Consider the following 24,231-nt stretch of genomic DNA (forward strand, 5'->3'; position numbering starts at 1 on the left):
ATCTACACGTTTACTTTGTTGACAGTTCATTCTGTTTTGTCTAAATCACTTCCCAAAAGAAAGTAATACTTTCTCACGCAAAACTACAACATCTGGTTTCTACCTTTCAAAATAAATGACTTCTTATTCACCACACAGTACAATGGACTGTCACTACACGAGTCACTGCTCTTATTTTGAAACAACCAATCCACTAGTTCATAATTATGATTCACTTGATGAAGTTCTGCTTGCTAAACAAACATGGCACCTCAACATTGTCAAACAACAGACTTTAATGACACGTAGTGGCGTTTAAACGACAAATATGCATCAAATAGTAAGACGCGCTCAGTGTGCGCTATGACACTGTAAGCGGTCAGTAGATAGTTAGCTTAGTTAGCTAGCTTAGCATAGCTGCTGTGATCGTGTTTACACATAGTTAGCCGTCCACTGGGCTAATGTGAGCTAGCAAAATGGACCTTGGAACAATGTTGTACAATAATTTAAAGGATGTTACGTGGAGTACGACGGCCCTGCCTTTAGATCAACTCGTCAGCTCGTATAAATTGCCTCAAATTGTCAAGCTGGATAATGGTAAGGAAACTTTTGGACTTCTTTGGAGCTTTTTTCGAGCGACTGCTGTATCGGCGGTGTTTCGGTCAAACTGGTGACTGTGTCAACTTATAACTGAGTAGTTTCCACTGCTGTTAAAGTGCGTCTTCTTAAAGATTTTAAGTAGACTTAGAATAATGTTTATGTCCTTCTTTTTGGTATGTTATTGACTTGGTTGTTAATACTTCAAAGATTCAACTAAAGATGTTCAAACAAAAGTAAGGAATAATATGTATTACTGTGGTGCTTGAGAGGCGATAAGTTACTTTAAAATGTTATCAGACAGTAAGGTCAATAAAAAATGTGATAATACAAAAAAAAAAAAAAAAAAAAGGTTATTTTCTTTCTTTTATGGCAACCTGTGGTGCAGGCTTAGGTTGACCATCACTTAAATCGGTCACCAGTCGATTTGTAACACCTGTTAGTTACTTCATTTTGGTTTACAGAAGCTTTATTGTAACCAATTCTTACATTGTGCCACAATATTTAACCAAAATGTACTTTGTGACATCGTGAAAGCAAACATTTGGGTCATTGTAGGTCTGTTAGTCTGTTTATTTGTTAAACACTGAGAATATGTTTTTTAATACAGGTGAACTTCAATGACAACGATGACTGTCATGTTCTAAACCCTGTACTCAACAATCATTGGCAGTTACTTAGGTTTCATCACGCCATTATTTTACACAATGACAACCAATCAAAAACTTGTTTTTACAGCTTTTTTGGTGTTCCACCTCACCAAGAAATTACCTATTAAAATAAGGCAAATAAAGGCAACACAAACTAGGTTAAAGCCTCATTTAAAAAATTTAACTATTCAGTATAACTGCTGAGATCATTATTGCCTCTTGTGTTCTGTCCATTTCCAAACATTAAAACTGATTATCGTGACATGGCGTCAAAGGAAACATCCGGAATAAGAAATAGAACTGCTAGTACTCAGTTAAGTGCTGGTTTTAATGGAGGTATGGATTAGTCTATGAAGGATTGGGAATAAAGCATGCTCAGTCTTCCAGGCTTTCTGTGCTCTTGTTGTGACCTGAGAATGTACTTTACCAAATAAAACCCAAAACTGTCCAAAATATATAATGATTATTGTTCATATCCCATTATTTGTTCTCAAAATGGTGGTATACAATATTCATTTCAATATTTTTAAGTGAAATAAAGTGAGTCTGAGCAGAAAATCAATTCAGGTTAAATTTGCTGATGCAAAATGCCACACAAACAAACAGCTGCACAATATGCGCCACTTTTGGCTTTTTCCTCCTGTAAGGGACAGCATGTGTGAGTGAGTTCTGTAGTGTGGCTTGTTTACGAGTTAGGACGCACTCAGAAATCCATCTAATTGTGCTTTTCATGCTGTTCTGAGAAGCTACTCCTAAAATGAGTATTTCAATACAAAATGAGGTTTAAAACAATCTATATATCGTAATCGATATAGGCAATATTGTCATTTTTGATATAGCGAAAATAGAAAACTCGATAAATATTAAATCTCAATATATTGTTCAACCCTAATGATCATTAGCTGTGTTTTAACTACCCTTGGAAATGTGCAAAATCTAAATAGTTCAATAAAAACTTGTAATAGAAAACACCTGAATTTTGAAAAATGTTTTTTTAGATGTTTCCATATTAAAGCTGAATAGAAACATTTTTTTTTTTTTTTTTTTTTTTCCCGCATTAGACTTTAATTGTTACTGCCACATTAGACGTGAAACAACAAATGCAGAGTGTTATAAGGGGGTTTGGAGAAGGCTCCTCCCCCAAAACAATCTTCAATGGAAGGACCACTTATACTTTGTGGAAACTTTAGAAATCTTACTTTTATTTAGTTAAAAATGGTAGTGGAAACACAGCATTTGTGGTTAACACTGTATTTTCCCATCCCTGCAGGCCAGCTGGTTGAAGGGCTCAGAGACAACGACTACCTCTTGCTTCATTCCTGCCGTCAGTGGACGACTATTACAGCTCACAGTCTGGAGGAGGGACACTACGTTATTGGGCCTAAAATAGAGATCCCAGTTCACTATGAAGGTGAGTGAGAGATGATGCATTTAGAAATGTCCCAAATTCGGTTTCGTGGACATGTTACATCATTGCGTTTCATTATCTTTCTCCTGGGTATCCCCGGGGTCTTAAAAAGTGGAAAAAAAAGTCTTAAATCCAATAATTTTAATTTAAGGCCTTAAAATGTCTAAAATTCTCACAAAAGGTCTTAAATATGATTTTGAAAGGTCTTAGAAATCTATCTATTCATACATTATTCAGCAGCACCATCTATTTAACACAAGCGATTAGCTTGGACACTCCTGTACCCGAGGCCCCCTGCAGCCCATTAGCTGCCTCTGATGCTGCCTGTGTGCATCCTCTGCGTACGTAACCGTAATAACTGTCCACCGCTCAGAGGAGTGCGTACAGTCCAGGCTCCGCTGTGTGCGGAGGCTCAAACATACCGTGGCCTGGAAGGGCCCGGCAGCGAAGGCACTGCCCCGTGCCAAACTTGCCGCTTCCTGGGGATGTGGACATGGTTATCTTGCTGAGCCCTCTCTGCTTTGCGGCGGGGACAGAGCCCCGTCACCCCCAGCACGGACCGAACCACAACAGTTGGTGCAAAGGGTCGGTATCAATGTCGGCCAACCGACCTGACCCATTTAGAAACATGGACCGCTGTGTAACTGCACAGCAGAGCACAGTGAATGGAAGCATGTTGACCATCAGCTCTCTTTCTTACTCAATAATGTGAAAGTGAAGACTGCGGTGATGATAAGTAGCTGCACATTTGTCTAAGCACTTACAGTCCCTGGCATTAATAATTCATTGTGTTCTTTTATTCATCCACCTTTTATTTAAAAACCCAAATTGTTATGAGAGCTGATATTGTAGGTTTTATATGTTTTTAAAGCTGCTTTGATTGTGCACAGCAAAATGTTTAGTTTCTTGTATGATTCATGCTGCTCATTTAAGTTTTGTTTGGAAGTCTTTATTTATTTTTACTGAATAAGCTTTTGTGTTAAATCAGATTGAATTAGCTGAACAAGCTAATATTTTAGTTATTTATATATAATATTTATTTATTTTGTAATATGATTACTGTTGGATTTGGTATAAATAAAGATAATAGTGATGCATTTGTTTGCTTACTTTAATGAATAGATACCGACACGTCTACCTTGTTTAGAAGTATGACACAACCACAAAGTGAGGAAAATAAAAAAAGACGCATAAAAATTGTAATAATCGTTAATATCGTAATAATCTTTGATTAATCAAATCGTAGCACCCTGAATCGAAATCGAATCGTGAGGTCCCTTACAGTGTTGGCGTCATGGGGGGTCATTCGTGGCCTACCGTGCCCCCCCCACACACTGTTTTGTGTTGTTTTACGGCTGCTCCACTCGTTCTAACCGAGTAAAGGAAAATAGATTTTATAGAGTACTGAAGATTGTCATTCACAGAGGTAAGAAATGTAAAAAGCTCATCGAACAACGCGGTAAAAAGTGGATTTTAAGCCTACGTCTGTGGTCGGGAGGAGCAGAGTCTGCTGATGCCCGTGTCTGTAGCGACCACTTGGTCAGAGGCATGTTAGCGAGCTAACTTTGTTTTTGTGGCTGTGTTAATATAGCATTAGGCTGTCGTTAAATGCTCATTTACTATATACGTAATTTACCTTCTTTCTTTCACCCCTGCTGCACACTGTGCACATAAAGCTGAACACCCAAATGCTATGTCACTACATGTCATAAAGTGCTATTCAGTAGTAGTAGTATATATGTGACAAACAAACCTCATGTATCCTTGACTGTCAGTCTAACGTCATTGTTAAGATGTTTTGCAACTTTGCTTACATTAGCGGAGAGTTTTTGTGCCCCCCACAGTTTTCTTTATGCCCCTCCCCATTTATTACAGCCTGGTGCCGACTCTGGTCCCTTAGATGGCACACCCCTAAAAGTGAGGCAGTAACAAACACAGCTTTAGCTTTACATCACTAATTTTGGCCTTCAAAGAGTTATAAATGAAATTCAAAATTTTCCGCACCAGCGGCGTTTGCTCACTCGCCACGCCCCCTATGCTGGTGAGAATGACTGACACACACACACACACACACACACACACACACACACACACACACACACACACACACACAATGGCCGTTGGCTGTAGAGTTTGCCAATATTTTTTGGCACAAATATTAGTTCACAATAGAGGCTTCTGGTGTTTTCAGTTAGGTTAAGCATTTTATATTCCAATGTGAAAGCTGTGAATAAATTCATATACTTTGCAAGTATATCTTTTGTACTTTTTACCAGTATGGATGTGAAATGGGTCTTAAATTGCATTCTTAAAAAGTCTTAAATTTGACTTGTTGAAACCTGCAGAGAGCCTGTTCTCTGTTTAGTTACTTTATTGCATACTCATACCAACATGCTAAATAGGGTTATTAGAGTCAACTAATGTTATTGATTTGACATTTTATGTCAGAATAAGATTAAATCACAAGAGCGACGTTAGCCACATTGCTAATGCTAACCCATTATTTGTGAAACTTCTAATTACCACCAACAAGAGAATCCCCCTCATGTTTTGCACTAATTTCTTTGTTTGTTAAAGTTTCTTGACCACGTGTCAATCACAAGGCCCGGGGGCAAATTCCGACCCTTAGACCATCCAATTTAGCCCTTAGGAGAAAGACAGAAAAACATGAATTATTGTGTAAATTACCAAATAATTCAGTTGTAGATATCTCAGCCCTTCTAGATACACTCATTTAGTGAAACTCCACAATATTTGGAGGATTGCAATTTTCCCATGCTTTTATCATATGACAGCAGTTATTTTAAATCTATTAAATTGTTCAAAGGACTAAAATTTCCTGAAAATATTTCATATTTCCCAAAATTAAATCAAAATTAGTCTCAAAATCATTCAAATTTAAAAGATAAAATCCTGCAGTGACTGATATCTGTCATTTTTTGCATGGAAATTGTCGGTGCCTAACATTGTTATATATCCTTTATACATCGAAGTGCAAACTTGGGGAAATTATTGTTGAAATTGCTAGTTTTTTAGCCTAAAATCTGCAGCCCACTTAACATCAAACTACTTAATATTTGGCCCCTGCACTAAAATTAGTTTGAAACCTTCTCTAGACATTCAGTCACTTGTTTTCCAGTAAAAAAAATAGTGTGTATATGTGTGATATTGTCCTAAACATGCCTGTGAGGCATTTCCGTGTCATGTTGGGGCCTGATTTTAAATAGAGAGAGAAAGAAAAACAGGTCAAATAGTTTTTTCCCATGTCAGAACGTGAATTCTGGTTTTTCTGTGAACATGGAAAATCGGAGGCCCTAGACTCAGATAGCCTTACAAAAATGACTCTACTTTTCTTTTATTGTTATCGTTTATGAATGATGGGCTTTTTGTAATCAATAAAAGTACATGCTGTTTCTTTTGGTACTGAAAGGATCACGTGCCTGGGACGAGCATGTTTCTTGCTATTGGTGATTCTTAAAGGTGCAGTTCGCAACTTTCAGATTGCTCTCTCCCCCTCCCGCTGCTCTCTTGCCCTGCCTCCAAACTTTCCAAAGTCCCTCCCTCAGAGGAGCTAACAAGCTAACGTTAGTCCTACAGCAACATCACAGTAATATAACATGCTTTGTTAAAAGCATATTACTGCAGCGTTTCTTTCTCTCAATGTACACACACCTCAGCAGCAGTAACAACACAGTGTCACTTACAGCAGCTCATACAGAGGCTGTTGCGTGCACATGAACAACACATGCACCACAGAGTTCTACTGTAACAATTACAAATCAAACATAATGTAAATTAAGCAGCAGTAATTACCTTGCTAGCAGAAAAATCACCAATTCCATGTAAAAAACAGGCCTGGGAAAGGGGCGGGGCCTGTGAGCAACAGCTGTCAGACAGTCCATCAAACACAGTCCTGGTTCTGATTGGTTCTTTTTGCTTGGTCGCGGTGCATTCTGGCAATCTGACAAAGGCTGCAGGAGCAGCAGGGGGGATTCAATGAGTCTATTTTTTTCACACAAACTACTAGTTTCATGTAAAGCTGTCCTTACATAGGGACAGCTTTAGCAAATATGACAAAAAGTCACTTTTACAAGAGTTGCAGACTGCAATGATTTGTGTTTTTCTTCATAAGGTCAGTTCAAACTGCTGGAGCAGGACAGAGACGTCAAGGAGCCAGTGCAGTACTACAACAGTGTGGAGGAAGTGGCCAAGGCCTTTCCAGAGAGGGTGTACGTCATGGAGGAAATCTCTTTCAACGTTAAGGTACATTTACTCATTTTTTACTGTTGATATTCACCAGGGTTGGGGGTCAATTACATTTTTCAATTACAATTACATCTTTAATTAAAGTTGCAAGCAGCGATGAACTGCATGTCAGGAAGTGGTGCACGTTGAGGTGTGTTGCATGTTGGGATGTGGCAGAAATTTTACAGTGTTGAGACATAGCTGAACATTTTTAAGGATTATATCACAAACTTTCCTGCAATGTTCTGTGCGAATATAATACCTATGATTTCCTTTTACCAGTAGGTGGAGCTATGGCTATAAATTACTGTTGGTTTAAACCATAACTGGAGGTGCTTGATTTGTTTCTGTGGCTATAAAACAGATGTTTACATTGTGTAATGTTTCAGAATGTGTTTTTGTGGTAATGTGTTAGAAAGAAACGAGTGCATGCCAAGATCACGGAAATCCTCAGTGTACTGAAGTAATAGTTATTCAGTACACTGTAGAATGCTGATATCATCACTGTAGAGAGTGATGATGTCATCAGTCCAAGTTTGGAGAAAACACAATTTTCAAAGTGGCGCTATTGAGTCATTTTGCCATTCACGTGTGCAATTCCCCCAAAATATCATTTTTTTTTGCCAGTCCTAATATGCGTACAAATTTTCATGAGTTTTTAAACGTGTTTAGGCCCTAAAAATGCGATAATTTTGCCGTAAATAAAATTATAATGAAAAAAACAAGTGCATTACAATATGGTCCTATGGTTGTGTTCGGACCCTAATTATTCATGTTACGATTACAGGGCCCACCATTTTTTCCAGTTATAATTGAAGTTATTATTGTTTCCTCTGAAAGCTTATTACTATTACATTCTTGATTACTAAGTTCAATTACAATTAATCACAATTAATGAGCCTTTAATAAATAATCCCATAAAACATAACCTCTTGTGTTAGCTTCCTTTTAGCATCTCTAATACTACCTGGTCATTTTGACCCATGTCTTAAACCAGCTGTAAAATACACAAAAAATGATATACTGTATATCATCTAATTTGTTTTTAATCTCTTGGTTACCTTGTTAGGCTTCCCAATCAATTAAAATATTGGTATTAATATTTTTATATATATAGTATATCCCTAGATTAAATATTTTTTTCTTTTTTAATGGTAAAATTATTTTCAAGAGAAATGGGAAAAGTTGATCTGAAACATATTTTATTAATTATTAACTACATATGTGTAAAGCTTATAATTATAACATGGTTCCCCAGTTTTGCATTTAATTAAATTGTAATTGACAGTTTTTATAGAATTTCCATCCAATTACAAAGTAAATAATCCAACTCAATTACAATATAATTATGATTAAAACAGCAACAGATTTTTACAATTATAAATACGTCATAATTGTAATTAATTATTAATCACACAATTATAATTGACCCCAACCCTGATATTCGCCTTCTCTAAGTCCATTGAATAAGTTAAGACTGTTGTCCAATAATAATGACTATTGTAATAGTCGACTAGTCATCGATGTTCAAATGATTAATCGGATGATAAATCGTACAATTATTTGATCTCTGTTGCTACAATCTTTTAAATTTGGCTTGGGACAGGAAAGCTTTTTTTATTGTGTCAAGGGTGAAATACTCCCAGACTAGGGATGGACGATATACAGCGTCATGTTTTCTCAGAGAGCAGTGGTCATGTGACCATGTACGTCACGTTCTGTGAAGCGTATTTGCGGAAAAAAGTGTTTCCATAGCACTTTTGCGACACATTTCAATATTGAAATGTCTGAAAAAGCTCCTCATGAAAGCGTAAAAACTTTTTAGCGATATTTGAATGCTTTTTTAAAATTCAGGTGTTTCCATGACCAGTTTTTATTACGCTATTTAAATTTTGCGCATTTCCAAGGGTAATGGAAACCCAGCTACTGTCTGCTAATTGAAATTGTAATCTTATAATTAAAACATGATAGCACTTAATTAGTTGTCGTTTAATGTTGCATTCAGTAGCTGATGCTATGTTATTTAAAGAATATTGCAAAATGGGGGTCAAAGGCAATTGTGCCGTTATACGATGCTATGATACATAAGTGATGGACACAACTTGCATTTCCTGTGCCACATTTTTTCTACACTAGTACCGTGGAAAGACCTGCTCATGTTTGCGCTCTAATGGTCTTGAATAGAGCTTAGCGGTTCAGAACTTAGTCATGGAAATTTGGTAAAATATTTTGGAAAAGTTCTGGAAAAGTTTTTAAAAATCATTGTGAAAAAGTTTGGGAACCCTGTATATAGAAGGTGAAATGAGCCATTCCTCATGAAAAACAATGTTCAGCTCCGTCCACAGCTTGAAAAAAAGACTGTGATGACGTAACCGACAATTGTCGACAATTACAGTTGTCGGTGACTAATTCGGCTTCGATTTTTGTCGACTAATCATTACACCCTTATTGTCCAATCACAGATGGCTTCAGGGGAATGTAACGAAGACACTGAGGTTTACAACATCACACTGAGCACTGGGGATGAGCTGACTCTCATGGGTCAGGCAGAGATCCTCTACGCCAAGAGTTCAAAGGAGAAGTCGCGCTTCAACACTATTTTCAAGAAGATCGGGAAGCTGAACTCCATCAGTAGGATCGGTCGAGGAAAGATGCCCTGCCTGATCTGCATGAACCACCGCACCAACGAGAGCATCAGCCTCCCGTTCCAGTGCAAAGGCCGCTTCAGCACCTGCAGCCCGCTGGAACTCCAGATGCAGGACGGCGAGCACACCATCAGGACCATCGTGGAGAAAACACGGCTCCCCGTCAACGTCTCGGTGCCCAACAGTCCCCCCCCCCGCAACCAGCATGACCTGCACCTGATCCGGGAGGGTCACCGCTACAAGCTAGTCAATGTCCAGACCAAGACCGTGGTCGTCTGCTGCGTCCTGCGGAGCAACAAGATCATCCCCATCCACTTCCCGTTCCACCTGGCCATGCCCCGGTTTATCGTACCAGAGGAGCTCCTGCAGGGAGAACTATGGCTGGACACCATGGTCCCACCGCTGGTTCTCCTTCTGCCAGGACCAGTTCGACATCGACGACTACTCCCGCGCTGTCCGCGACGTGCGAACCGACTGGAACGACGACGGTAAGAGCCCCAAGAAAGCAGTGGGAATGGAACCAGTGGAGGAGGCAGCAGCAACTCGTCCAACGGGGGTCCCAACCACATGCAGATCCCCAGCTCGCTAAGCTACGCTAGGGATGAACTCACCCAGTCCTTCCACGCCTCTCCGTGTGCGTCTACGGGAGCAACCTTCATGGTAACAGTGAGGTCAACCTGCAGGGCTGCATGACAACGCTGTGTGGGGACTGGGGGCTTCTGCCCCTCTGAAAGCATCCAGCAGAAATAGGAGAAAACGAGGCAGTATTTTCCTGAGCTGATGGACGGGGGCAACCAGCAACCAATTCTAACCAAGATGGACGTCCTGTACGAGGAGCTGTGGTTGGATCGTCTCACCACCCACATCTCCACATCGAGCGAAAGAGTCCGAGGCGTCAACAACGGCTGCTCTACAACGCCTGCTCTCTCCTACACGGCTAACTGTGCTCCCAGTGCCACAACCAGCGCCGATGGGCCTCTGACTCCGCCCCCAGTCCCACCCAAGTCTGAAGCTGTGAGTAGCATCACCCGCACTTCAAAAACCTATATTCAGCGTTTTTATGGTATAACATAGAAGTAGGGGTGTTGCAATCAGAGGTGACAAGTAACTAAGTACAAAAACTAGTTACTGTACTAGTACTGCATTTTTTCTGATATCTGTACCTGAGTATTTCATTTTTGGTGAATTTTTACTTTTAGTCCTACTTTTTTAAACAAATATTTTTACTTTCTACTCCTTACATTTTAAAAATGAGCGGTTACTTTTAACACCTTGTCACTCAAACTAAACTCATTTTCACACCAAAAAGGCCACGTCTCATTTCCAGAAACCTGGACAGCATGATTCTCCTGAGGCTGAATGAACATTTATGGTAGTTTGAGCTTTTTTCTGTTATAAGGTCCCTTAGTTTTATAATTAACATTTTCAAGTTTTTAAAAATGTTAAACTCAAAGATGCTCTGGGTTTATTGAGCATTTCCTTTTTTTTTTTCTCGACACATTTATCCACAAATTGTTTTAATTATGAGTGCTAAATTCTCCAGATGTTCAAATGTAACAGATTTAACTTATTTTTTTTACCAGTTTTCCAGAAGTTCTTAAAAAAAAAAACGATATGGAATTTGCTGGTTTAACAACCCAGTTTTATTATTGAAGGGACATTTGTTTTACTTTTTTTACTCAAGTACATTTAGTAGCGTGTACTTTTTTACTTTTACCCAAGTGAGGAAGCAACTTCAATACTTTTTTTAACTTTTATTTGAGTACTGAAGACTAGAACTTTTGCCACCTCTGGTCGCGATACAGCTTTCACACTTCTGATACAGATATTGCATATTGAATATTGGCTGATATCGATACCAAATTAGGGGTGTGCATTTCTATGAATGTGACGATATGACTCTCGATTTGCATGCCAATATACGATATATCCTGATACTAACCAATACATTGTACATCGCAATATCAATAATTACACATTTTACCTTTACAAGTACAAAATGGTATGAAATACAATTTTTTTTAGTTTCAAAATCTGTCCTCTGTTTAGACGACTTTACGAATCATCCCAAAAATGATAAATAGGGTTAACAGTCAATTACTGTCATGGAGATGTTTACACTGAAGTCACAAGAGCAACGTTAACCACATTGCTAACACTTAGCCATTCATTTAACAGGAAAAAGCCTATGTAAATGTGTGATATGATCCCAAAACATATTTACGAGAAACTTTTAATTACCGCCAACCAGAGATCAACTTTCACGTTTGTACAAAATCCTGCGCAACCATGTGATTGAAGATGATGTGATGTGTCACCAGTAAACTGATCACCAGTTCTGCTACTACACCATCAGCTAACCCATTAAAAAACACACTCCAGATGAAGCCCTACGTTGATTTTCAATCACAGGATAAACGTGATAAATATTCTTTGCGATACACGCAGCAAGTGATTTTCCGGACTGGATTATGGGCGGATTCAACATTTGACTGTTTATAACAACTTCTACACACTCAGTCATCAGTTTTCCAGTGAAAAAATAGAGTGTAAATGTGTGAAATTGGGGCCTGATTTAAATAAAGAGAGAAAACAGGATCGATCAGACAGATTTTCTAGTTTGTGATTTCTCCTTACAGGTGAAAGAAGAATGTCGTTTGCTGAACGCTCCGCCCATTCCACCTCGAAGTCTCAAACAGATGCCGTCGGTTCCTCTGCTGTCAAAGCCACGGCCTCAGGATGCGCGCTCCCCCAGCCCCACCCTGTCCTACTACTCCTCTGGTCTACACAGCATGTAAGAATGTACAGCAGCATCTCACTGTGTCTTTGATCAGGCAGTAAACGTATAAAACCACACCAAAAACACACAAACTGACAGAAAAAGACACAAAACGACACTTAAAATCAGACATGCAAACACCAAAGAGGCGTGAAAAAGGTGACAAAAAAAATATCCATCATACGGGATCTTCTCCCAGATAGTTTTTTTTTTATTTTAACACATAAATTAAGCAATCTTGAACACACTGAAGAGTACACTAAGGCAAACTACACTATTTTCTTTAAGCAAAAAAATGTATTCACACCACTCAAGTTGTGGTTTGTGAAAAACAACAAAAATATATATGAATGTAGGACGATGAGTTATTAATGATGGTTATATAACTGAAAATATTAATTATGATTATTAATATTACTTAAACTTTTGCCAGTGTGCCACTCCTGTTAACAGGAGAATTATGTCTAAGTTTTTAGACTAAACCCATTAATTTGAAACCAGGGGAAAAGTGAATTGAACAGCAACATCTACACCATCATCACAGCTTTAATGAATCAGAGGAATCAAAGATTACGTTTAAACCTTTATTCAAAATTCAATAATTAACAGAGTCAAATATCAGTTGAAATGGGATAATTAAATCATGATAAAATGCATTTCTAGGCTAATAAAAGTGAGGATTATATGTAATGAAGTGAAATCACTATTCTAGGAGAATGCTAGTCTACTAAATATTTAATAAAAATGCAGGATACATATTCGAATAATAAGATCATAAAATCAAAGAATAAAATCACAAAGAGAGCTCATAAAACAAAGAGGGAAGACAGACAGGGGAGACGAACAGACATGAATGAGATGAACTGTGCGTGAACATGTTATGGAAGTATGTATGTGACCTATTGTGGATCAAGTTTGCTGATCAGGGTTCGTTCTGGTACCTTGAAGATGATGTCCGGTAGGACCAGCAAGTGCTGTTTGAAGAAATGCCACGGGACGTGCCACCGTTGAGTTCTGTTGCGTTTCAACAGAGTGTAGCCCTTCAGCCGATCCAGGCAGTTCTGGCCTTCGCAGCTGGTTAGAGAACGGCTCGTGGCTTACCACAGTGGATTGCGGGCCGGGCTTCTTTTGGCTGTTACGCACGACTGGAAAATAGCCTAGCATTACTTCAGGAAGCGGTTACTAAATTTTACTTGTAATTACTCGTAAACATAAATGTCAAAAATCATGTTATGCCTCTTCTTTACTATATGGTTGCAGTAGATACCTTAAACTAACTTTTGTGATGTTTTCTGGTATTTTAAGCACTTTTTAAATGATGAAACATTTAAAATAGCATTCTGTGGGTACAAATTATCTGAAAAGAGTGGACAGGCAATAGGACAACAGACAATATGACAGTCAATATTTGCAATTTCAATTTCTGCAGAAACCATTCCAATAATGTTTTCGTTTCTGACTTTTCAAATGTAGTACAGTTTTCTTTGTTCTCATTTCTTCACTGGGACACATCCCAGAGGAGGCCTGGGCAGTGTCCTTGTGTGACAGTTCACCATAGGGGGTCAGGGATCAGTGGGACAGTTCTGTGATCTTACAGCATCCCAAAGATATCTGTTTGTAAAAGAGGGAGAAGGCGGGCGTTCTTCCCCCATGTGGAGTCGTAAAAAGAGTTCAATGAAAACTTCAAAGTGTCAGAGCTAGTCTCTTTGGCTCCGTTATTGGGTTCAAAGGAAGCATAGTGGGGTTAGCTATGCACCTCAAAGTTGCTGGGGCAGTTATTTTGTAAACAATTCGTGATAAAGAAACAGATTTTTTGGTTAATCCTGTTAGGAAGAGGGTCTTTAGGCTTGATGTGGTTTGGTTCCCTACATGAAGAGTTGTGATGTTAAGTAAAAGTACCTAACATTTGTACAGTTATTTGATTTGTTACTTAACACCACTGCTGCTGAGCTACTGGTTTAATAGTCCTTTTAACAGTTTCCATCATGTGGCTTGTTTCTTTCCTCTTTTGGTCTGGACAAGCCTCTCCAGCTTTCTTTGTTGTTTCATGAGCCGTTTACCAGACACTCTTTCTTTCTCCACTGCTTTTACTTTGTTCTCAGCTGCACTTTCATCATAGAGTTATTTTTCTTACTCTTATTTTTATATTGCAAAGTTGCTTTGAGAAGACTTTGTTATTTCTGCACTATATATATAAAGTTGAACTGAATTGTAATAACTGGCAAACATTAACAGAACTTACATAGAGCACTATAAAATACTTTTTTTTTTTTTTCAAAACTATTTTTTTCTTCTTCTAATTCTGTGTTTTCCACATTGTTATTTTTTTATTCTGTTTTTTTTTTTTTTTTTTAAATATTGGTTTTCAACTCCTATGATTAAACAAAATGCATAATAAAAAAAGAAAACCATAACTAAACAGAAATGTATGTCAAAATAAAAGTGTCATTTAAAACACGCGTAAGCTCCAATTGAAAGGTAGCTATAGATTGTACTGACATGGATTATTCTTACTGCTCCTTTTTAATTATTAATAATCATGTCATATAAAGATGTATGAATGAGATTAGCATTAATGTCACCATATTCCCTCAGGGATCAATGGTTTACTGATTTGATCAACTTAATTTAAAATAACCTAATTTAAATGATCCTGATGATATTATTCCAGAATCAGACTCGTCCACAAAAACACACGTGTTCCCACAAATCTTCTGTAGCTCTGATGAGATGTTTATATTAAACACTGAGGTGGTGAACAAGAAGACACAAATGGACAGAAAAACACGTTTACCCTTAGAAACACACAAGATGACACTTAAAATACAGAAAAAACATTGAAAATAAACAGAAATGACTCCCATGACACAAAAAACAATACAAACTGACAGAAAACTAATACAAAACCAGAGAAAAAAAATACACAAAATGAGAGAAAACCACAAGAAAACACACAAACCTAAAAACACAAATTTACTCCAAATACAATAGAATATATACAAAAATACTCAAAAAATTCAACTCAAAACACAAATAAGTGAAAAATAATTTTAAGACTCTAACAAAAAGCCCACAAATTTACTACAAAAGCACACAGAAATAACAGAAAAATATCCACAAACACAAAAAACCCTGTTTAATGCTCAGATTGTTAATTAATTGTTAATGTGACTCTCAATCAATCATTTTGTGGCTCAGCTGTGATGAAATTGAATGGAGGTTATTTAGGCGGTGAAACAATGATTCAGTAAGTGAAGATGACGGATGAGAGGGAGACGTAAAGCTGTGATGAATCTAACGTAACGATGATAATTGTTGATGATCTTTAATCTTCCGTCAGCAGTGGATCCTGTGAGGAGGGAGCTGACCAATCAGAGCAGAGCAGCGTGTGCTATCCCTGTACCTGGAGCCAGTCAAACAGCGTGAGTTTCACCCATCAGTATTCTACCCTCAGCCTCCGCCTCCTCCAGGCTGTCGTGGCCCAATCACTTCACAGAGGACTTTGTTCCTACTAGCAGCAGGAGCTACTACAGCTACCCCAGGAAGAGGTCCCCCAGCACCCCCAGAGCGTGCACATCATCCAGCCTGGGCCACAGCGAGCGTGCACGTACCCAGGTGTGCACTAAGTCATCCAGTTTCACCTCAGACATGTACAGAGACAAACCCATAGAGGAGTCAAACTCTAAGCAGAGCCTCTCCTGTCCCATCCTCCCCCCACGGACAGCCAGGAGGGGGGGCGACATGCACGGAGGGGGCGTCAGGAGGAGCGCTTGAGTTTCTCACCCCCACATCAGGATGTTAGCTCCCTCTGTGACTCATTGACTCCACACTGTGAGGCTCAGTGGCAGCCCCCCTCCTCCCTGGGGGGCCTCTCTATAGAGGAGGTGTCCAGGTCCCTGAGCTTCATCGGCCTCAGTGATGACATCATTGCTTTGTTTGCGGACTGAGAAGATCGATGGAAACCTCCTCCTCCAGCTCACTGAGGAGATCCTGTCTGAGGACTTCAGACTCAGTAAACTACAGGTGGACCAAACTCATGCAGTTCATTCATGGCTGGAGACCCAAGATATAGTAGTATACACTATAGTACACACACATCAGAAGACCCAAGATATAGTAGTATACACTATAGTACACACACTACAGTACCACACACATCAGAAGACCCAGATTATAGTAGTACACACTATAGTACACACACATCAGAAGACCCAAGATATAGTAGTATACACTATAGTACACACACTACAGTACACACACATCAGAAGACCCAAGATATAGTAGTATACACTATAGTACACACACATCAGAAGACCCAAGATATAGTAGTATACACTATAGTACACACACTACAGTACACACACATCAGAAGACCCAAGATATAGTAGTACACACTATAGTACACACACATCAGAAGACCCAAGATATAGTAGTATACACTATAGTACACACACTACAGTACACACACATCAGAAGACCCAAGATGTAGTATACGCTATAGTACACACACATCAGAAGACCCAAGATATAGTAGTATACACTATAGTACACACACTACAGTACACACACATCAGAAGACCCAAGATATAGTAGTATACACTATAGTACACACACATCAGAAGACCCAAGATATAGTAGTATACACTACAGTACACACACATCAGAAGACCCAAGATATAGTAGTATATACTACAGTACACACACTACAGTACACACACATCAGGAGACCCAAGATATAGTAGTATATACTGCAGTACACACACTATAGTACACACCACTACAGTACACACACATCAGGAGACCCCAAGACTATAGTAGTATACACTATAGTAACACACTATAATACACACACATCAGGAAGACCCAAGATATAGTAGTATACACTATAGTACACACTATAATACACACACATCAGGAGACCCAAGATATAGTAGTATACACTATAGTACACACTATATACACACACATCAGGAGACCCAAGATATAGTAGTATACACTATAGTACACACTATAATACACACACATCAGGAGACCCAAGATATAGTAGTATATACTACAGTACACACACTACAGTACACACACATCAGAGACCCAAGATATAGTAGTAGATACTACAGTACACACCACTATAGTACACACACTACAGTACACACACATCAGGAGACCAAGATATAGTAGTAGACACTATAGTACACACTATAATACACACACATCAGGAGACCCAAGATATAGTAGTATACACTATAGTACACACACTACAGTACACACACATCAGGAGACCCAAGATATAGTAGTATATACTACAGTACACACACTATAGTTACACCACACATCAGAAGACCCAAGATATAGTAGTATAATACCTACAGTACACACACTATAGTACACACACTATAGTACACACACTACGTACACACACATCAGGAGACCCAAGATATAGTAGTATATACTACAGTACACACACTATAGTACACACACTATAGTACACACACATCAGAAGACCCAAGATATAGTAGTATATACTACAGTACACACACTATAGTACACACACTATAGTACACACACTACAGTACACACACATCAGAAGACCCAAGATATAATAGTATACACTATAGTACACACACCTCAGGAGGCCAAGATAGTATAGTAGTATATAATACAGTACACACACTATAGTACACACACATCAGAAGACCCAAGATATAGTAGTATATACTACAGTACACACACTATAGTACACACACTATAGTACACACACTACAGTACACACACATCAGAAGACCCAAGATATAGTAGTATATACTACAGTACACACACTATAGTACACACACTATCAGGAGACCCAAGATATAGTAGTATACACTATAGTACACACTATAATACACACACATCAGGAGACCCAAGATATAGTAGTATACACTATAGTACACACACTACAGTACACACACATCAGGAGACCCAAGATATAGTAGTATATACTACAGTACACACACTATAGTACACACACTACAGTACACACACATCAGAAGACCCAAGATATAGTAGTATATACTACAGTACACACACTATAGTACACACACATCAGAAGACCCAAGATATAGTAGTATATACTACAGTACACACACTATAGTACACACACTATAGTACACACACTACAGTACACACACATCAGAAGACCCAAGATATAATAGTATACACTATAGTACACACACATCAGGAGGCCCAAGATATAGTAGTATATACTACAGTACACACACTATAGTACACACACATCAGAAGACCCAAGATATAGTAGTATATACTACAGTACACACACTATAGTACACACACTATAGTACACACACTACAGTACACACACATCAGAAGACCCAAGATATAGTAGTATATACTACAGTACACACACTATAGTACACACACATCAGAAGACCCAAGATATAGTAGTATATACTACAGTACACACACTATAGTACACACACTATAGTACACACACATCAGAAGACCCAAGATATAGTAGTATATACTACAGTACACACACTATAGTACACACACATCAGAAGACCCAAGATATAGTAGTATATACTACAGTACACACACTATAGTACACACACTATAGTACACACACTACAGTACACACACATCAGAAGACCCAAGATATAGTAGTATATACTACAGTACACACACTATAGTACACACACATCAGAAGACCCAAGATATAGTAGTATATACTACAGTACACACACTATAGTACACACACTATAGTACACACACTACAATACACACACATCAGAAGACCCAAGATATAGTAGTATACACTATAGTACACACACATCAGGAGGCCCAAGATATAGTAGTATACACTATAGTACACACACTATAGTACACACACATCAGGAGGCCCAAGATATAGTAGTATATACTACAGTACACACACTATAGTACACACCACTATAGTACACACACTACAATACACACACATCAGAAGACCCAAGATATAGTAGTATACACTATAGTACACACACATCAGGAGGCCCAAGATATAGTAGTATACACTATAGTACACACACTATAGTACACACACATCAGGAGGCCCAAGATATAGTAGTACACACTACGCTATGCATACTATACACACTACACACACACATCACGCCAGGGTTGGGGTCAATTACATTTTTCAAATACAATTACGTCTTCAATTATCAACGTTCAATTACATCTCAATCACGACTACATTGATAGGCATTTTGTCCAATTACAAATAAGGCGTGTAAGCCTTTTTTCTGTCACTATACACGTTTAAATAAGTTGTAATTGACAGTTTTTATAGAATTGCCATGCCAATTACAATCCAATTACAATTACAACAGCAACATATTTTTTAAAATTACAATTACATCATAATTGTAAATAATTACCAACTACGCAATTTCAATTATAATTGACCCCAACCCTGCGATACGCACATACAACACAAACTATTTTCCGTTACACCGTGGGGTGGGGGTTGGGGGGGGGTTAGGTTAAACTTTGAGACTATTTGACTGTTATTTGCTAACTGAGTTTGGCACTTTAATGAAATCATTTACACACACAAACACACCCACACTAACTAACTAACTAACGGTGATACACAAGAGCTATTCAAAGATCAATTAATGATCAAACTCCCAACATTTCTGGCAGCTCAAATGACTATTTTTATACGTCAGATATTAGAAAGACTTTAAAGAAGCTGGAGATAAGTTGTTTTTCTATGATAGAGACAAAGTGTGGGCCTCACAGATCAATAATTCAAAGATTATTTTCTTGAAAAAAAGATGGAAAAATGACAGATTGAAATACAGCTCAAAAGTTTCATCTTCACTGTGGGAAATGTTTGGTGCATTGCATTGTGGGATGTGGAGTCCTCTCAGAGTTTCTCACCAGAAATGTCTAACCCTCTGATGACCAAAAGTTGTTGGTTTTCATCTTTGTTCCAGCCTTTAAATAATAACTTTAAAGCCAAAAGTTATTATAGGTGAAGGTGAATGTGGTTACTCATGCTTGGTGTGTGTGTGTATATATATATTCTAATAAACAGGGCTCCCACACTTTTTTCACAATGACTTTTCAAAACTTTTCCAAAATATTTGACCAAATTTCCATGACTTAGTTCTGAAGCGCTAAAATATTTTTTTCCCTGGTTTTTAGCGTACGTCAGCTGAAGTGATTGTATGAATAAAAATACCAAGTTAAATAATATAGGCGATATTGTCATTTTCTATATCGCCAAAATAGAAAACTGGATATATCTTGAATCTGGATATATTGCCCAGCCCTAGAGAAGCCCCCTACCCTGGTTGAAACACAGTGTAGGGGCTCCTACGCTCAACAGCACTCGTCTGAGAACCTCGTCTGTAAACAGATGAAATGAAAACACTTCTATGTATTCGTCTACAGGACTCCACATCCCATGATGCAGTGCACCAAACTTTACCAACAATGTCAAACAGAGTTTACGGTAATTAACTTTTAACCACCAATTTAATCATTTTATCTTTTTTGATTGATTTAATTTCAGTTAATATCGTACATTGATCCAATTTAAATACAACTTGTATTGAAAATAATGGAAAATAAGTTTTAAAAACTATTGAAACAATATTAGTTTTTACCTTACACATTCTAATAGTTTAATATATACAATATCCTGCAATTTAAGGTGTTTAGTTGAATAAATAATGTATTATTTGCATCAACAATGACTAATTATTGCTGGGTGTATATATTGGATTTATTGATCCAAGGTCTACAATATGTCTTTGATTAATACATTTCATCGCCAGCTGATTTAAACCGACTCAAACGTCCAAGTTCAGCCTGAAATTCAGAACAGAATTAAAAACCACATTTAATTATCATAGAACAAAAACTGCCCTTTTTTGTGTTTATATACCTTTTTTTTTTTTTTTGAAATCCTGAATGTAATATTCTCTGTTTTTAAATGATTGCTTTCCTCCAGGCTGAACCAATCATAAAAACGTTTTAAAAACCATGTGATATTATGCATTTTGCACTTTGACAGATTTGAGTCTAATAAAGGATCCACAGCAGAGGTGATTATAGACATTTATGTAATAGAGCGTGAAATGCACTGCTAAACATGACGGTACTTTTGGAAACATCTAATGTTTTATTCTGAAATATTTGGCCTCGATGCTAGAAACAAGTCCATCTACGCCTTAAAACTACACTAGAGATGCACGATATTTCATTGCAGAGTGATCTAGTTTCTGTAGTGGAGTTAACATTTAGCATTATTCTATTCTAACGCAGACATGACACTAAGCTGTAATCATTTCATTTCAGTGTGAAAACGTCCGAATTATTAGCGATTTGAGTTTTTATTGAAATTCATGCGTTTCCTCTGACCAGTTTTTATTGGAACTTGTGCAAACTGTATTTCTGGATTCAGACTAAAATGTGAAAAAGTATTCAAAAATATTGTTGATAAAATCTGAAATAGTGAAGGATTCAATTCCAATCCTCATTAAAACATTTTTTAATTGAAAAGACACTAAGCGGTAAATAACATGTGACTAAACATGATTATGGCGTGTATTATACATTTCTCTATCTTCAATGTAAAGTTACGTGGGAAGTCTGTCACCAGTTAAAATGGTCGCCATTTAAACTATAACTCCAGTATAGATATAGAATCAACTGAGCTTTTTAAAAAAGACAAACAAAACAATATAATATGTTGCCATGGTTATTTTGATTTTAAAAACCATTCAGAAAAGCGATTTGGTTTTTTCGTTTCCTGTTTCTGGTTTTAAATTAATAAAACAAAACAAACAGTTTTTTTCTATTTTTTAAATTTGGTTTGAAACAAAATTATTTTTATAAATTTAACTCCTTTCATTTTGAACACATGAAGAAAAAACAACTGATTAGTCAAAATATACAATAATAAACTGCACATTTTTTCATTTATAACCATGCAAAGTCAAATAAAATAAAAAAATTAAAACATGCCTGTACATTATTATTTAAACGTACGAGTTAAATATTTATCTAGTATTTTAATTAATTATGTGCATTGTTGGACTGTCAGCGCTAAATAACTGTTTTCATATTTCATTTTTAATTGATTTATTCTTCCAAGCACTAATATACATTTATACAATAACAATGCTCTAATATTAGTGAGATTAGTATACATTTATATAGCCAGACATTTGATTATACTAATTATAATCATTTATTTTGGTTTTTAGGCCTTCGTTTTCTCATTTTCGGTTTACGGTTCCAGCCAAGAATTTTCATTCGGTGCATCCCTAGTGCCGATAATATCGTGCATCTCTACTTCACTTTGGCTGGAGCTTCTCAGTTCCAGAGACGTCAGTGATTGCGTTGGACTTGTTTCAGTGTCCTCAGAGGAACAAAATGATCTGCTCTGTTTTTAATTGACTTAATTAACCCCGCCCCCTGGTGGCTGACACAGGCCCCTCCCCAGCAGCAGCAGCGTCACTTCCTCTTCCTGTTTCTGGTGTTTGTTTTCCCCACTGTGGGCTGTTACATTACGTTACTATTGTGTTCCTCATTTTATATGCAAACTTAATGTATTTTATTTTCTTATAAATGACACTAATGTTGAGATTATTTTGTAAGAGGTTCAGTAAAACATATTTTTAAATGTTTCCATTACTCTACACAGTGACCAACATAATAATGTGACTTATCAGAGAGGTGTGTGTGGTTGCTGGTTCATGTCGTTATGCAAACAACACAACAGTAAAGTGTTTATTTATATTAATAACTGTGTTCACTTCTGCCAAAGGAAACAGTCCATGTATCTGAGAACTTTACCTTAAGTGTATAACATCTGTCCAACTTTTGACTTTATAATCTATTAAAAAATGGATTAACTGGTGTGTGTCTGTGGGTGTTTTTATTACTTTTCTATGTTCAACACAACCATCACTAATAAACTTGAGACTTTATTTTCCCACAAAGTATGGAAGAGAGATATGGGTTTGAGATCCGTCCGTCCGTCTGAGTTAAAGCAGAACTAAGCACTTTTTCATCTTAATAAATTCTTCTCGTAGTCCCTGTGAGGGTAAATAAAGTGTTTATGGGGTGATTGGGGGGTCTTTCATCTCCCCCTGCTGTCTCTGGCCAGAAACTGCACTTGCAACGTTACTGCCTCTGACCCGGTGGCAAAACGTGCTGCTTACATCAGCCCAATACAAACTAATGCAAGGTTATGACCAGCCCTGTTGTTGCACAGTTGTCTACAAATTCACTTTTCTCAAACTTGTATCAGGGCGGAGCCAGCAAAAAAAAGGCAGAGAAGACCTTTGTCTGACGAACGGAGCAACTCCATGCAATGACAGCTCAGCAGCAACACACAGCAATCACACACACTGTCGTCACAGCAACAGGCATGCACACACTTGCAACCCAGCGCTCCATCAGGCAGCACACACACAAATATCTATCCATACATCCATTTAGACGCAGTGTCAGCACACAAATATATCACACACATTTCCACACTCCATTCCGTATTACTCCATTTATTTGACTTGTCCCTCTTCCTCATACTGTTCACTACTGTCTTGGGAGAGCAAAGGTGCGCATGTAGCTGTGGGGTGGGGCAGGTGGTGGGGGTGCAGAGTGTTTACGACAGTGACATAACCATAAGGGACTTATGGGGGAAAGCTAAGCGCAAGTTACTTCGTTCTGCTTTAAAGGGGACAGCTTTTCTCAGAAACTGTTTAGATAGGATAACCAAATTTCTTCAGGGAATCAATACCTTAATGGAGTTCAAAAATGAGAAGCGCGCAATTATTTTTCCAGATTTATTGCCCTTGTACCGGTTTTTTTTTTTTTTACTCTGTTGAAGGTATCTTCAAAGGGGAGATAGTCTTCTATTATTCTCAA

The 24,231-nt window shown here is 37.8% G+C and overlaps 1 protein-coding gene across 1 annotated transcript; it reads left to right on the plus strand.

Moving 5' to 3' along the window:
- The first annotated feature begins 202 nt into the window (after positions 1 to 202).
- garem (GRB2 associated, regulator of MAPK1) lies at positions 203 to 17,094 on the plus strand. Its single transcript, XM_028434188.1, is given in 15 exon segments — positions 203 to 576; positions 2,497 to 2,637; positions 6,767 to 6,897; positions 9,342 to 9,920; positions 9,922 to 10,027; positions 10,030 to 10,146; positions 10,149 to 10,285; positions 10,287 to 10,538; positions 12,164 to 12,318; positions 15,644 to 15,727; positions 15,729 to 16,069; positions 16,072 to 16,244; positions 16,246 to 16,329; positions 16,331 to 16,399; positions 16,949 to 17,094. Coding segments are annotated over 14 exon segments (2,466 nt in total). The 5' UTR covers positions 203 to 455; the 3' UTR covers positions 16,376 to 16,399; positions 16,949 to 17,094.
- The last annotated feature ends 7,137 nt before the right edge of the window (positions 17,095 to 24,231 follow it).

The sequence above is a fragment of the Gouania willdenowi genome, chromosome 20 (genome assembly GCF_900634775.1).
Source record: "Gouania willdenowi chromosome 20, fGouWil2.1, whole genome shotgun sequence".
NCBI classification, from domain to species: Eukaryota; Metazoa; Chordata; class Actinopteri; order Blenniiformes; family Gobiesocidae; genus Gouania; species Gouania willdenowi.